Here is a 14,301-nt window from a genome sequence, read left to right on the forward strand (position 1 = left end):
AACTGCTTTTGTGTTTCGTTTGTTGTCCTTCTCCAGCACCTCCGATTAGCATGGTTGACAACACATGGTGCGAAAGAAGTTCAACACTTACATAAATTCCACATTACCCTGCATTTGGTCAGTCTTCCCACGAAGACTCCCCACAGGGTGGTGCTCATTTTTGATCAACTCCAGAGGGATGATGGGCTGCGTTGATCCAAAACCTACGGGTGAACTCACTCACGACATTCTAAATCGCGAGTTGTGCGCTGCCCCATCGGCGCACGGACGGATATCGCACATGAATGATACAGTACAAGCCACGGGCTTTCACGTGAATGTGTGATGAGCAAGGGTCTCACCGGAATCAGTCGACAGGATATTGGTGGTGTTCCTGAGGCCCAGGAAGGAGAACTGGTAGAGCTTCCAAGAGCGTTGGTTGGCAACTTCCACAGAACTCTTGCTCCATTTGTAAAGGATCTCATCCTTGGGATAACCGTCTGCAAAATCAATGGTTTGGTGCCATTGCACTGATTACCTGCTCGCTAATATCACGAGTAAACGTTATAATATACACATTTATCTCTTAGATCATAAATAATAGACCACTATAAAACACCTGAATATACTGTACTGTCCATCATATATGATACTCTACTGTGTATATACTGCATATATAGGACACAAATGTTCGTACAAACATTTTGCGTTTGCTCTGTGTGTCAATCGACACCCTTGCAAACGAGATGTTCCATCTCAAGAGACTTCCGAGGTGAAATATTTTCATAAATTTTATTTAAGTATTAAACTCTTTGGAGAATGTTCCCCTTTTGGTAGGCACTGTTTGGCAAAGGCCTACGCAGAGCCTTAAGGGTGTGGGTACGGCCAGGAATACTGTTGTCTCCCTGCTATTGGCAGGGAGACAACAGGTCGAGTGGATGGGACGAAGGCTACAGCAGGGCCCAGTAACCACAGTTTAAATACCCCAACAAAAACAAAGACCCCTTATAGCCTTGACAGACTGTTGGGGTAAGTGCTGTTAGCGAGCACTTACGAAGCCTGGCACGGCACAACGAGGAGATGGGTGGCCAACAACCACGCCCGGCCGCCTTTGTCTCCCCAGTGGCGATGTTTACACACCGCAGCAAGTACCAATTTAAGGCTGAGTGGCCCTAGCGGAGGCGTAAGACCAGACCAGATAATCGTCACTGGTGTTTGTGGCCATTACTGGGAATTGAACTCGGGTCGCCAAGTTCATAGCGCAGTGCGCTAACCGCTACATTACCGCTCCCCACATGCACGCACGCACCGTGACCATTACACTACACCGCATAAATAACTATAGCGCATGGTGCTTCAATTTGATAGACAAAGGAGGCATTGATGCAAAATCATTACCTCTAAGAAGTTACCGAATTATAATCAGCATACACATATACCGTGCAGACAATGCATTTTAAAAAAATCATGAAAAACATGACCATATTTTTTTAAATGTGCAAATTATTGACATTGCACGTTCATATGAAATACGCACGCGTCGTGTGTTTAATGGATTTTGTGGTTGGGTGACTTTACAGGAATGAATGTATTTCACCCACGTATGGTAGACAAAGCTCACATATATTCACAAACTCACGCATACTTACATACAAACATACTTCATGCGCACACACACTGTGGAGAGAATGATTTGTTATCACATGCGATGTTCTGGTTCATATCAAGACAGGTAGTAAATGAGTTTTATGAGTCTGAATGAATCGCAATGATTTTCAGAATCATCTATTAACACGTTTCAATACTTACAACTGGAAAATTCCAGGGGACAGGAATGCTCATCCATAGGAAAGTTATGGAGCTGAAGCTGACATTCTGCATTTATTGTCAATCTAATAATAGAAAGAGGCATAACAGAAGCATAACCCTGCATAGGTTAGCAGCTGCAAAAAAATAGCATGCAAAGTGAAAAATGTCTAATTTGTTCACAAATTAACGGATAAACAGTTGTTCTTTGAAAGAAAAATACAGCACGGTTTATATACAACACAATTGTCATGATAGTGAAAAAGCAGTTCATGTCAATATTCATGATAACAATTAGCACATCACACGTCTCTAGACCTGGGTGTTGTGCTTCTTGTCAGTGAAAAGTAAATTCCAGAGTGTTCATCAAATTAATAATCCACACCCATGACGTTTAGAACCTGTTTTTACAATTGCCTTGTGGTAATTTTTTTATGCTAAATATGATCACGTAACGGGAACTGATCTACGCCTGGAAACGCATCTCGTCTGCTGTGTCCCCCTTAATAGCAGATGCCACCCTCGAGGAGCTGTGTGGCCGGCCAGTGACGAGAGTCGCTCCAGTTTGGACTCGCTCATTGGCAAGTGCACCCAACTACCAGGAAATCCAGTTACCTGGATGTAAAATATCAAGAGCAATCGCTGCCGGTGATACCACCAGACAATATGGTTTTAGATCTTCCGCTTGGTTACTTAACATCAGTCTCCTCTCCAATACTAAACTATCACTATTTTATTTGTTTTAACAGGTAACGCCCACTGAGCTATATGCTCTTTTTCATAAGCGACCTGGCCACAAATGCATGTATGTTGAACTTCTTTCACACCTTATATAGTCAATCAGAGGTGCGCAAATGAGAGCCCATCGAAGTGGCTTATCATGTGGAAATGTATAGCAGCCAAATACCCTTAAATGCATGTTGATTCTAAATGTGAAGGGAAAAACCAGTTGACCAGGAGTAAAATCCACTCAACCACGGGGAGAACATGCAAACTCCAAATATACAGGTGTCAGGGTCGGGATGGAACCCACAAGGCAAGGTAGTTAACATCTTGCCATCGCGGCGCCCCAATAAACTCTCAAACACCTTGCCTTCCTCCATCCTGCCCATGCACCACACCTATCGCAAACTCTGCTTGTTGATCACGTGATTTTCTGTCATGTTATATTTCAAACATTAAAGTTCCTTCCATGATATCCCTGTTATCGTCTGCATGCAGCTATGTTCAAGTGCCCAAGGGTCCACGTACAGTTTCAAGTCCAATTCTCTACTCTTTAAGGTGACACATACATCTATTACTGATGCTTCAAACATCATCTCAACCTAAGGATGAACTCTCTAAATGTACACAGTATATGTAAACATGTATTTCATTCAAGGCATATATTGAGTAAACCATTGAGGGTATAATGATCTTCTGTTCATCATTAAGCTCAAGCAGCCAGTTTGTGCTGAGAATAGTAGAGGAACGCTTCAGGAGGTAATCTTACCTCAGTGTGTAGAGCACCTTTCCGTTGTTTGATATGCGCAGCAATTGGTTTGGGGTCGTAATCCAATGGGCGTCAGCCTGCTTTGAGTTCCGGAAGAAGGTATCTGGGATCCAAATCTTCCCCACCATGTTGCTGTTCAATCTCAACACTTTCATGGAGCTGTTGAACCGAAGTCTGCTGTCAAACCACGTCTGGGCGAAGAATATATCGATGGTGTACTCCTGAAAAGAAGAGAATGACGAACCATGATTATTAAATGCAAGATGGCAAAAAGAGAAAAGCAAACGGTGAAAATACGAGAACACGTGAATAAAGTTGATGGTGGTAGACGAAAGAGATGATAAAAGACATTGAAATATATATAGCAAAATGAAGAATGATGAGACAAAAGAAAAGACAAGAGATGATGCAGATGCATATGACAACACGAGTAAAGAGCGACAATGACAAAAGGAGAAATGGAATGAGCCCCCCACCCCCCCCCCCCAAAAAAAAACAACGGATAATTATAAGGGAAATAACGAAGAAGGCAGAGAAGAAGAAATAGTGAGAGTATTAAAACCAATAATGGCCAGCGTAATTTAACACGAGCCGAGGAGCGAAGTGTCAATTTCTATAGGCGTGAATGATCACACCGGGGCGAGCAATCAATAAGCTAAATCTGTAGCCAGCACCGATTCCCTGCAAGCAAGATGAATGCTAATGTCCACACGGCGGCTGCTGCTGCTGTTTGCTGCTGCTGCTGCAGCCGTTGCTCCGCAAACGCTGGCTCCAAGCAAAATATAAAAAACGTCGCTCCGTTATTTCAGCGGCAAAGGTGGTGATGCTGGCGATGCCGTACGCCATGAAAGCCAATGTGGCCGTTTGTTGTGAATCGAGTTTTGGTATTAACCGGTAGTGTGCATCCACGCTGACCAATGAGACCTCTACACTCGAACCACTAATTACGGATAAATGACAGGTTGAAGAGAAGACTGCCTTGTTTGTGCCGAACACGTTTGGAGAGACATTGTGTCTACTCTCTCTGTCTTTGTTTACGAATCTCGTCATTATTTGAGGATGGGTAATTTCTTCATCGTCCGCGTTATTAATTGCAATTTAAAATGACAAAAAATACTCACTATAATTGTTCATTTATCTATATAAAAAAAATTAACGGAGATGGCCAAACATCCCAATACAGGGCCAGAGAGTTTGGGCAATTGCTATCAAAACCCACTTCACACGTGCCACATTGGTCTATCGTGACGGTGGCATCCTCTCTCCTTTGCCAAATATGACATCTCTGATTAACACATACTCAGCTTTCGCGATCAATATTATCCATAAGAGCTTTGTTGGGTTAGATCGCGTAAATATGAATGTGTTGTTAACCCCTCCCACCCCTCATCTGGCCTTCGCACCTGATTGGCTCACAAGTGACGACATCACATTTACCTCCTCTATTTAAGACCGAAACAGGAGGATTTATATACAACTCTGGCTGTCGCCTGATGATGCTGGTTGTAATTACTGGTGAAACGTCATACTGGAATTGTAAATGTGGGTTTACTCTCCAACACACCGGTGTGCTGTACAAGTAACGGATTGCCATGTTTTGGCTGTGTCGGGTAGTGGCAGGTTTAACCCAAAAACCTCTTATCTATGGCATTTCTGATTTGTGCTCTGTTCCACAATGTGTTTTCCTAATTCTCCCTCAGTGCAATTCTTAGCACGTGTGTCTCCATGCTTCCCTGCGCACTTTTTTCAGTTTTTGATCCATTTTCCTTTCCAGTATTCCTGTTTCTGATCTGCATACCCGAGCAAGCAATATGCTCAGATTTAAAACATTCTTCTTCCGGCGCATCCTTACATTGCTTTTCACGATCAAATTCCGTTTGCAAAAAATAAATATTATTCACAGCAACATTAGGAAATGGGTTTTTGAATATTGGATTGGAGAAATGTGTTTGCTTATTGAGTTTGTTCAGCCAGCTGGCCAGGATTGGCCAAGGACGTTAGCCCACTTTTCGCCCAGACGACTGGAGAGCACAAACGATACAGTACGTGAATGGAAAAAGGATTTGGCGATCTGGGAAATTGATTGAAGAAGCCAGAGAGGGAGGACAGATCTCGGGGTTGGAGTTGACTTGCCCTCTTCAAACAAGGTAAATATTGAGCGAAAGCCTGTTTTCACATTTATTTGAACAGGTAATATTAATATTGTGCTAGTTAGAAAAAGGAGTATATTTTAATAACAGTATGCCAACTGTATTTTTAATTCCGGATTTACAATTGTGCAAGAACAAAAAAATCAATGTATATTGTTTGTGCAAATAATGTTTAATCGCAATGCTTTGCAGTAGTTAAGATATGTTATTGTAACTAAAAACAATTTATAAAAAAAACCCTGTGACCTTCAGCCTCTCGTTATGGTCATTGAGGAATGGCCACCACAATGCGGGGTCATGCGAGGTCGACCGGGAGGACACACGAACATTCACAACCACTGGGGCCTGCGATCGATGATGATTTCTTGTTATTTTAATATTGTAAAACACAGGCTATGATAATGGAACCGTTTATGGTAAGATTAATATCCTTTTTGATTGAAAGCTTTCGTGACTGCAAGGATTCATATTCTTGGTTCTTTCGGTAAAGTCGCGCGACTTTACCGAAAGAACCAAGAATATTAATATCCTTGTTTAGGCATTGCACTCATTATATGTACATACCTTTATCAACATCATCATCTTCTTTGGTTCTTTCGGTAAAGTCACGTAGAATGAGAATAAAATAATAAATTGATAAAATAAAATAACACAATAAAGAACCAAAGAAGATGAATCCTTGCAGTCACGAAAGCTTTAAATCGAAATTCAACATCATCATCTTCAGCCATGGTCTATCCAGTGCTGAGTGAAGGCTTCCCCAAGCTGTCGCCATCCCTCATGGTTTCGCTCCTGCACGTCAGCTGATCTCATCGCTTCCTCTCCATAATGGTTGTCTTTTCCTTTGACTGTAAAAACTAAACTGAAACTAAACTTTCTGTAATTTACCAGTTCAGGCCCATTGAGCTATATAGCTATTTTTTTAGAAGCGACCAGGCTACAAATGATAGCAAAATTAAGTGTGTTATCATGTGGAAATTTATAGCAGCCAAATACTCAAAACGTATGTTTATTCCAAATGTGGAGGGAAAAACCCAAGGACCCGGAGAAAAATTATCATCGGGGAGCACATGCAAACCCCAAATATACAAATGTCAGGGTTGGGATCAAACCCACAACCTCCTGAAAACCAGGCGAGGTAGTTAATATATCACCACCGCGGCGCTGTAATTCTGCCACCAGTCTCTTCCATCCACCATCATCCCTCCGAAGAATGTGTAATGCCCAAGCTCACTTATTTGTAATAACAATCCATTTGTTTTCTGAACTGCTTTTTGTGTCTGAGTTTGATTCCCAGAATGCATCTCTCCCAGCTTCTTTGTATACGTTCACTTTAAAAAGCAGTTAGGACTACAGATAAACACAGTGTGATTGTGGCCATGCAACACAAAACTATGGGCCAGATAGCATTCTAGTGGTTTGCACCCCTTCAACGGTGGAGTGAAACCACACAAACTCTCTCCTGAAGCTCTCTCGTGGCTAGCAGACCGCGACCGCGACATTGGCATTGAGCTCCCGAACATATAGCCATACGCAAGAATAGAATGAACAACAAATGTGAAGGAAAAGGAGAACATTGTTGGAGGGACACAAGTGGAGAACGTGCACACTTACAGAAATCATCGATGGCAAAAAAAAACCAGGATCAAAATCATGAAAAACATGAGCAAGGGAAAGTTGAGTGGCTTTTGAAACATTGAAGATCATCATAAAGAGTGACAACAACGTGCCTCAAGGGCAGCGTGTCCAGCAAGTTTATATTTGTCCACGGTGCCATGAATCCGAATCGTGCACACTGACTCAGAACACAGCGCAGCTAAATGAATTACATTTGGGGAAAAAATATCCTTAAGAAATTAAACTTTGCCTCATGGTAACATTTTGAAATGTAATGAATATCATTAATATGGACAATAATTAAGGCAGACATTAAGATGGACAATAATTTCTTCGTAAGTACAGATATTACTTTTTAAGGTAACTTATAACTAGTGGTCTCAGTGGTTAGTTTTTAAAGTCTCTGTCTTACGCAAAAAAGACGTGGGAAAACAATTGAGCTGGCACAGTTTTTCTTTTACAACATAGAGGCCTGCGACTGAAAATTATACCGCATGATCTTAAATGCCTATGTGGTGCCACATTGCTTTTCACGATCAAGTTTCGTTTGCAAAAAATAAATATTATTCACAGCAACATTAGAAAATGGCTTTTTGAATATTGGATTGGAGAAATGTGTTTGCTTATTGAGTTTGTTCAGCCAGCTGGCCAGGATTGGCCAAGGAAGTTAGCCCACTTTTCGCCCAGACGACTGGAGAGCACAGACGATACAGTATGTGAATGGAAAAAGGATTTGGCGATCTGGGAAATTGATTGAAGAAGCCAGAGAGGAAGGACAGATCTCGGGGTTGGAGTTGACTTGCCCTCTTCAAACAAGGTAAATATTGAGCGAAAGCCTGTTTTCACATTTATTTGAACAGTTAATATTAATATTGTGCTAGTTAGAAAAAGGAGTATATTTTAATAACAGTATGCCAACTATGTATTTTTAATTCCGGATTTACAATTGTGCAAGAACCAAAAAACCTATGTATATTGTTTGTGCCAAATAATGTTTAATGGCAATGCGTTACAGTAGTTAAGATACGCTATTGTAACCAAAAACAATTTATAAAAAAACCTGTGACCTTCGGCCTCTCGTTATGGTCATTGGGGAATGGCCACCACAATGCGGGGTCATGGGAGGTCGACCGGGAGGACACATGAACATTCACAACCACTGGGGCCTGCGATCGATGATGATGATTTCTTGTTATTTGAATATTGTAAAACACAGGCTATGATAATGTAACCGTTTATGGTAAGATAAATATCCTTTTTGATTTAAAGCTTTCGTGACTGCAAGGATTCATACAACATAGCGGCCTGCGACTGAAAATTATACTGCATGATCTTAAATGCGTATGTGATGCCGCGAAGCCACTCCGCAAGCGGCGTGAATCCCCCCCTACCCCCGCTCTGAACGCAGACACGCCGCGCACACACACACGTAATTTCCCGGCGGGGGATTGCCTGGCACCACAGGTGTTCATCCGAAGGGCCCCTATGTGGGAAGACCCGTGGTTTCCCGGTGCCAGGAGATTGGCCAACCCCCCTAGGGCAAATTACATTCCGGACCCCCTAAATTGGCGTAAAATTGTATGGGCGCACAGCTCACCGGGCCAGCCGCAATGAGTCACTCTCAGCACCTGGGAGGGGCCAGGGTGAAATATTAAGCGAGCAGCGCAGACGATGAGGTCAGGGGGAAATCCTAGTGCACATCCGCGGGTGTGTATCCACACACCCGCGGCCTCCCAGATTAAACCGGTTGAGTCAGGGGTAAGGAATGCGGGCGCAGAGAGTGCACGATTGGCTGCATATGATGATGTAATGTAACCGTGGATTATCAAAATCACAGGGTATAAAAAGGGGAGCTGAAAACGGTTAAGGGACTTTTGATCTCCAGCCGCTTGGTGACCCAGACCGACTCCCTGCCAGCCTGCCTCTTCGAGCCGCTCGCTTCCGTAAGATGCCAGTGAGTGCCGCCACGAGACCGCGATGGGAAAGGTTTTCTCCCATCTCCGTCCCTCCGCCTCTCTCCGCGTCCGTGCGACGCCGTAAGAACGGCTGCGAGGTACGTAACAGGGCGCGTAAGTATTTGGGGAATTGGAATAGGCTCTGCTCGCAAAATATTTCCTACGGGCAGTGCAGGGTTTTGCGCCATGAATAAACGTTAGCACAGTGTGATTTGTGTGTGTGTGGAGTGGCTGGGTGGGTGGATGAGCGGCGAGAGTGAGGGCAGAGCCGCAGCACGAACGCTGTTAAAATAATTACCTGCAGGTGCACGCATGTTCGCGCTGCTGCTGTAGTGTTAACTGTGGGGTGTGCGCGTGTTAGAATAAAAACGTCAGCAGAGGCACGCGTGTTCGCGCCGCCGCTATAGCATTAGTCGCAATGCTTGCGCGGGATAGGACATAAACCGCCCGCAGGAGCACGCGCGTTCGCCCTGCCGCTATAGTGTTAGTCATAGTGCGTGCGCGGTTTGGGATACCACTGTCCGCCGACGCGTGCGTGTTCGCGTGGCTGTTTTAGAGTGAGTCTTAGCATGGGTGCGAGACAGCGAATAACCACCCGCCGGTGCGCGTATTTGCACAGCCGTTTAACGCTAGTCTTAGTGCGGGCGCATATGAAAGTCTGATCACCGGCAGGAGCATGCGCGTTCTCGCCGCCGCGTGAGTATTATGGGGTGGTGTACGTGGGCATGTGCAGAATAACTCCGTGCAGCGGTGAGCCAGCCATTCAGCTATATCCCTCAGAAGGGGCGCTAATGCAGGGGAGCTGTTCACCCGGTCGGCGGGGGCCTGGTGGTGGCCAATCGACGCGGTGGAGGAGGGAGCAGAGTAGGAAGTGGAAGGGGTGGAAGTCGCACCCCACCTGCATGGTGAGGGCAGTGGGGTGGACATCGGCTCCCACAGAATGGTGTCAGACGTGGTACGACTCCCCACACCTCCAAGGAAGAGAGGCGCCCCGCCCCAAGCGAAGGTAAGGTATGTGTTTACCGGGCAGGAAATACCGTAATGGAAATCGTTTGCCTGGAACCTCAAGTAGGATAAAGGTATTAATTGCTGGACGGGCGCGCAAGCGTTGCAGCATCTAAATATGCATTTGGATGGGCGGGCAGCCCACTTGGTGGAAGCGCTTCCCACAAGCACACAAGCGCATTGGGGAGAGCTAATACGCCGACTGCAAAGGCAGCATTAAACGAGCACCATCGCCAGTCCGGCAAGGACCTCCGCAACTACGCCGAGGATGTGCACTCGCTAACACAGAGCGCACGTCCGGGGTACGCTGCCGAGATCATTGATGACCTCGCCGCCGAGATGGTCCAGCGGTATCTCACTAGCACCTCATGGTGGCAGCCAGATGCGAGCTGCCCACACCTCCCATTTAACACCCTTGTTTGATTGCGCACGTGCATGTGAGAGATTCGCTCATGAGTGTGCGCAGTTCCGAGGGCTGGGACGATAGCGCACCATCGCCTCCTTCCAGGGGAGGAGGATGAGGAGGAGCTCACCAGGATGGTGAGGAGGGGGGGGATGAGGGAGCCTCCGGGACCCAAGGAGGCAGCTCCAGGATGGGTGGCAGGGCTACATACCGGCATAGGGCATATAGCCGGCCTTGTAACCCATTTACGCGGTGAGCTGACCCAAGCCCAAGAGCAGGTGACCTAGGTAAGTGAGCAGGTGACCCAAGCACGCGAGAAGGTGACCCGAGTACATGGGAATATGAACAAGCTGCAGTCCACAGTGGAGGTGGTCCAGGCTGAGGTAGGAGGACTACGCTCCATGGTAGGGAGACTAACCGGGCGGGTGTCTCAATTAGAGGCCAAGTTCGGACAAATGTGCATAAGGAGGGGAGGGGGGAGAGGGGAGTGGGCAAGGGGACTCCTATGGAGCCACCGCCCTTCCCCGGGCATGCTATCTATGCGACCGATGCGGGCATCTCATAAGGGATTGTCCCCAGATCGCCCACGCTAGACACGTGCCAGGGATAACCGTCAACGCCCCCGAGAGTAGACCAACTAGGGGTGCCACCGATGCGGTCCCAACACAAATAGATAATAATAATGGTGAGCGAGTGATCCCCACGCAGATGCTGACCACAACACGCAAGAACGCGGCGACTGCGGGCGACTAGCTGTGGCAGCGAGTGGCAGGAATCGCAGGGGCCACGTTGCTGGTGGAAGGGCAGGTGAATGGGCGGCGTACCCGGATTCTGTTGGACACGGGGGCGGTAGCCTCACTCATGAGCGCAGCACACTGCAACGCGGTCGGAGTTGACATGGGCCGCCTACAGGCCCCGGATTGCGCGCTGCACACTGAAAGTGGAGCTGGGATGGGACTGCTGGGGAGGGTCACCCTGGAGGTCCGCCTCGGGCACCAGGTGTGTGACCAAGAATTCTACATGTCGAGCGTGTTGTGCCACGAATGTATTGCAGGTACCGACCCCCTGGAAAGTTGAGGTTTAATGTGCAGCCCCGCCAGCGATGCGCCACCGTGGAGGTTAGTGGGGAGTGGATTCCATTCCTGGGATGAGAGCCGGATCACCCCCGCTTCGAACCCGTGGCCGCTATCCTGGTGTCAGCCATCACCATCGGGCCCCTCCCACCGACCTTCGGGTGAGGTAATGTTGACTCATCATCCAGAGTTGTAGGGTCGGCCACTCTGGTAAATGCTGATGGTGGCCGACTGTTTAGGCAAGTTTTTAACGCCCACAGTACCCCAGCGATCCTGAAATCGCTCACCACGGTAGCCACACTATACCCCCTGCATGCACGCCACACTAGCAGCTCGGTGTTTGCCCTCTGGGCTGAGGACCCCTGCCACCCTGAGGACAACCAGGACCTGGCGTGGTGGGTCGGCTCGACCCACCGAGCTGAGGTCGTCCCCCTGCTTGATGCGCTACAGGTACCCTGAGCAGATTTAACCAAGGTGGAAGCTGATCAGCTGCGAGGGTTACTGCGGGAGTACGCCGAAGTGTTTAGTGAGCATGATTCAGATGTGGGCCGGACAGACCTCGTTAAGCACCAAATTGACACAGGTGCAGCACGACCCATTAAACTCCCCGCATACCAAGTGGGCGCACTTGAACGGGCCCAGATTAAAGAGGCGGTCGTGGATATGCTCCGCAATAACATTATCCACAGCCCTCAGCGAGCCCCTGGTCTGCCCCGGTTGTGCTGGTGACCCGGTTCTGATTATCAAAAGCTGAACGCATTTACCCTCGGCGACACCTTCCCCATCCACCGCATCGATGACACCTTTAACAGCCTCGTGGGGGCACGGTATTTTTCCACCCTGGATCTAGCGTCTGGGTACTGGCAGATGGAGATGGCGGAGGACTGGCCGAAGACCACATTTACAGCCCTCATGGGACTATTCAAGTTCTGAATTCTTCTGTTCGGACTCACTAATGCGCCGGCGATGTTCCAGCGGTTGATGGAGTTGGTAATGTGGGGCTTACAATGGGAACAGTGCCTGATTTACCTGGATGATGTGATCGTGTTCAGTAGGTCCCAGTCTTAGCATTAGTCCAGGTTACGGGAGGTGTTTCAACGACTGCGAACGGCCCATCTCAAGCTCAAACGCATAAGTGTTATGTTGCCCAGCATGAGGTTGGGTACCTCGGACACAGCGTCAGCGAGGCAGGGGTGCACACCAACCTGGGATAGGTATGCGCCATAGTGGAATGACCACAGCCATGGAACCTGACGGAGATCAGATAATTTTTTAGGCTAGCCACTTATTATCGTCGATTTGTGAAGGTGATGCAGCGAGATTGCATCCCCCCCTCACCCAATTCACTTCCCCTAAGAACCCCTACCATTGAACGGAGGCCTGCCAGATGGCCTTCACCACCCTCAAGGACCACCTCACCCATACCCCCACCCTGGCCTTCCCCGACTTTTCCACAGATTTTATTCTGGACACCGACGCCTGCAGCAGTGGTCTGGGCTCTGTGTTGTCACAGGTGCAGGGTGGGATGGAGCGGGTCATCGCATATGCCAGCTGGACCCTGAGCGGGGCTGAACTGAACTATTGCGTGACCCGCCAGGAACTGTATGCCATGATTTTTGCATAGAAGCAGTTCCGGCCATATCTGCATGGCAGGAAATGTCGCGTGCGCACTGACCATTATGCTCTGCAATTCCTCCACATTCAAGGAACTGCGGGGGGCAGATGGCCCGGTGGCTGACGCAGCTGCAGGAATATAACCTACAGATCGAGTATAGGGCTGGACGAACGCACGCAAATGCGGACACATTGTCGAGGCGCCCTGTGGTGTGCTCCGAGTCACGGGCTGAGGAGGCCTGCCCTTGCTTCACGGGGGAACACTGCCAACAAGTCACGCCCCCCCCTGGAATGCCCTGAGACTACCCCCCCTCCGTTGAGAGAGAGTGCCATGTGTGCCACCGAGGTCCCTGCGGAAGGAGCCGGGGGCCCGGGGGGGCCACCTGGCAGGCCTACAGACCCCGCAGCCAGGGGCCCGACGGGATGCTCTGCCCCGCCCAATCGGATCCAAGAGTACGTCGGCTGTGCATTCTCTGGCCTGGACAATGAACAGCTGCAACAGGCCCAGCAGTGGGACCCGGATCTGGTGGTGCTGGGGGCAGCCCTGCGGGAGGAGAAGGTCGCCGTAAAGGGACCATGGAGTGGTTTGTACCGCCGGTGTGTGTGAAAGATGGGGTGGTGTGGGAACTAGCTGAAGCCGGGCAGATGGGGTGCATCTGTGTTCCCACCCAGGTGCGACCCCAGCTGCTACAGTTGGTGCATGACCACCTGCTCGGGGGCCACAATGGGGAACGGCGTCGCCAGCATCTTTGGCCCAAACTGATACAAGACGTGGCAGCCTAGGTACAGGGCTGCCGCGCTTGTCAACAGTTCCGCGTCAGCCAGGCGAACCAGTTGGTTGGGGGAAGGAGTGAACCACCGCATACCACTCCCAGGCAAATGGTATTGTGGAACACATGAACCAGACCCTGGCTGGAAAGCTCAAACGTATGGCGGCTGCAAATCAACAGGATTGTAATGAACACCTCCCCTATGCTCTGTTCACCTACACCACCACGGTACACACATCCACTGGACAGACCCCCTTCCTAATGATGTTTGGTCATGAGTCTCGCCTACCGGCAGATCTGTTGTACGGCGTTCCCCCACCACAACCGGAGGAAGGCAGCCAACCCGTGGAGCACCTAATGCGGATCCTGCGAGTGGCCCGTGGCCGGGCCTACCAACAGGGGGAAGTCGCCCATCAGCGGCAAGAGCAGGGCGCCCG

General features: G+C 48.5%; 1 protein-coding gene across 1 annotated transcript in view; it reads right to left on the minus strand.

Annotated features, from left to right (window-relative positions):
* The window catches only part of LOC116943682 (gamma-aminobutyric acid receptor subunit gamma-2-like), a 143,608-nt gene that overhangs the window by 90,159 nt on the left and 39,148 nt on the right, over positions 1-14,301 (minus strand). Inside the window, exons 4-6 of the mRNA XM_032956748.2 lie at positions 3,278-3,498; positions 1,789-1,871; positions 342-479 (exon numbers count right to left, since the gene is read on the minus strand). Coding sequence (XP_032812639.1) covers positions 342-479; positions 1,789-1,871; positions 3,278-3,498 — 442 coding nt within the window. The remainder of the gene's footprint in view (positions 1-341; positions 480-1,788; positions 1,872-3,277; positions 3,499-14,301) is intronic.

This window comes from Petromyzon marinus, chromosome 18 (assembly GCF_048934315.1).
Source record: "Petromyzon marinus isolate PM22_M1 ecotype Great Lakes invasive population chromosome 18, UKy_Petmar_22M1.pri1.0, whole genome shotgun sequence".
In the NCBI taxonomy this organism is placed as follows: Eukaryota; Metazoa; Chordata; class Hyperoartia; order Petromyzontiformes; family Petromyzontidae; genus Petromyzon; species Petromyzon marinus.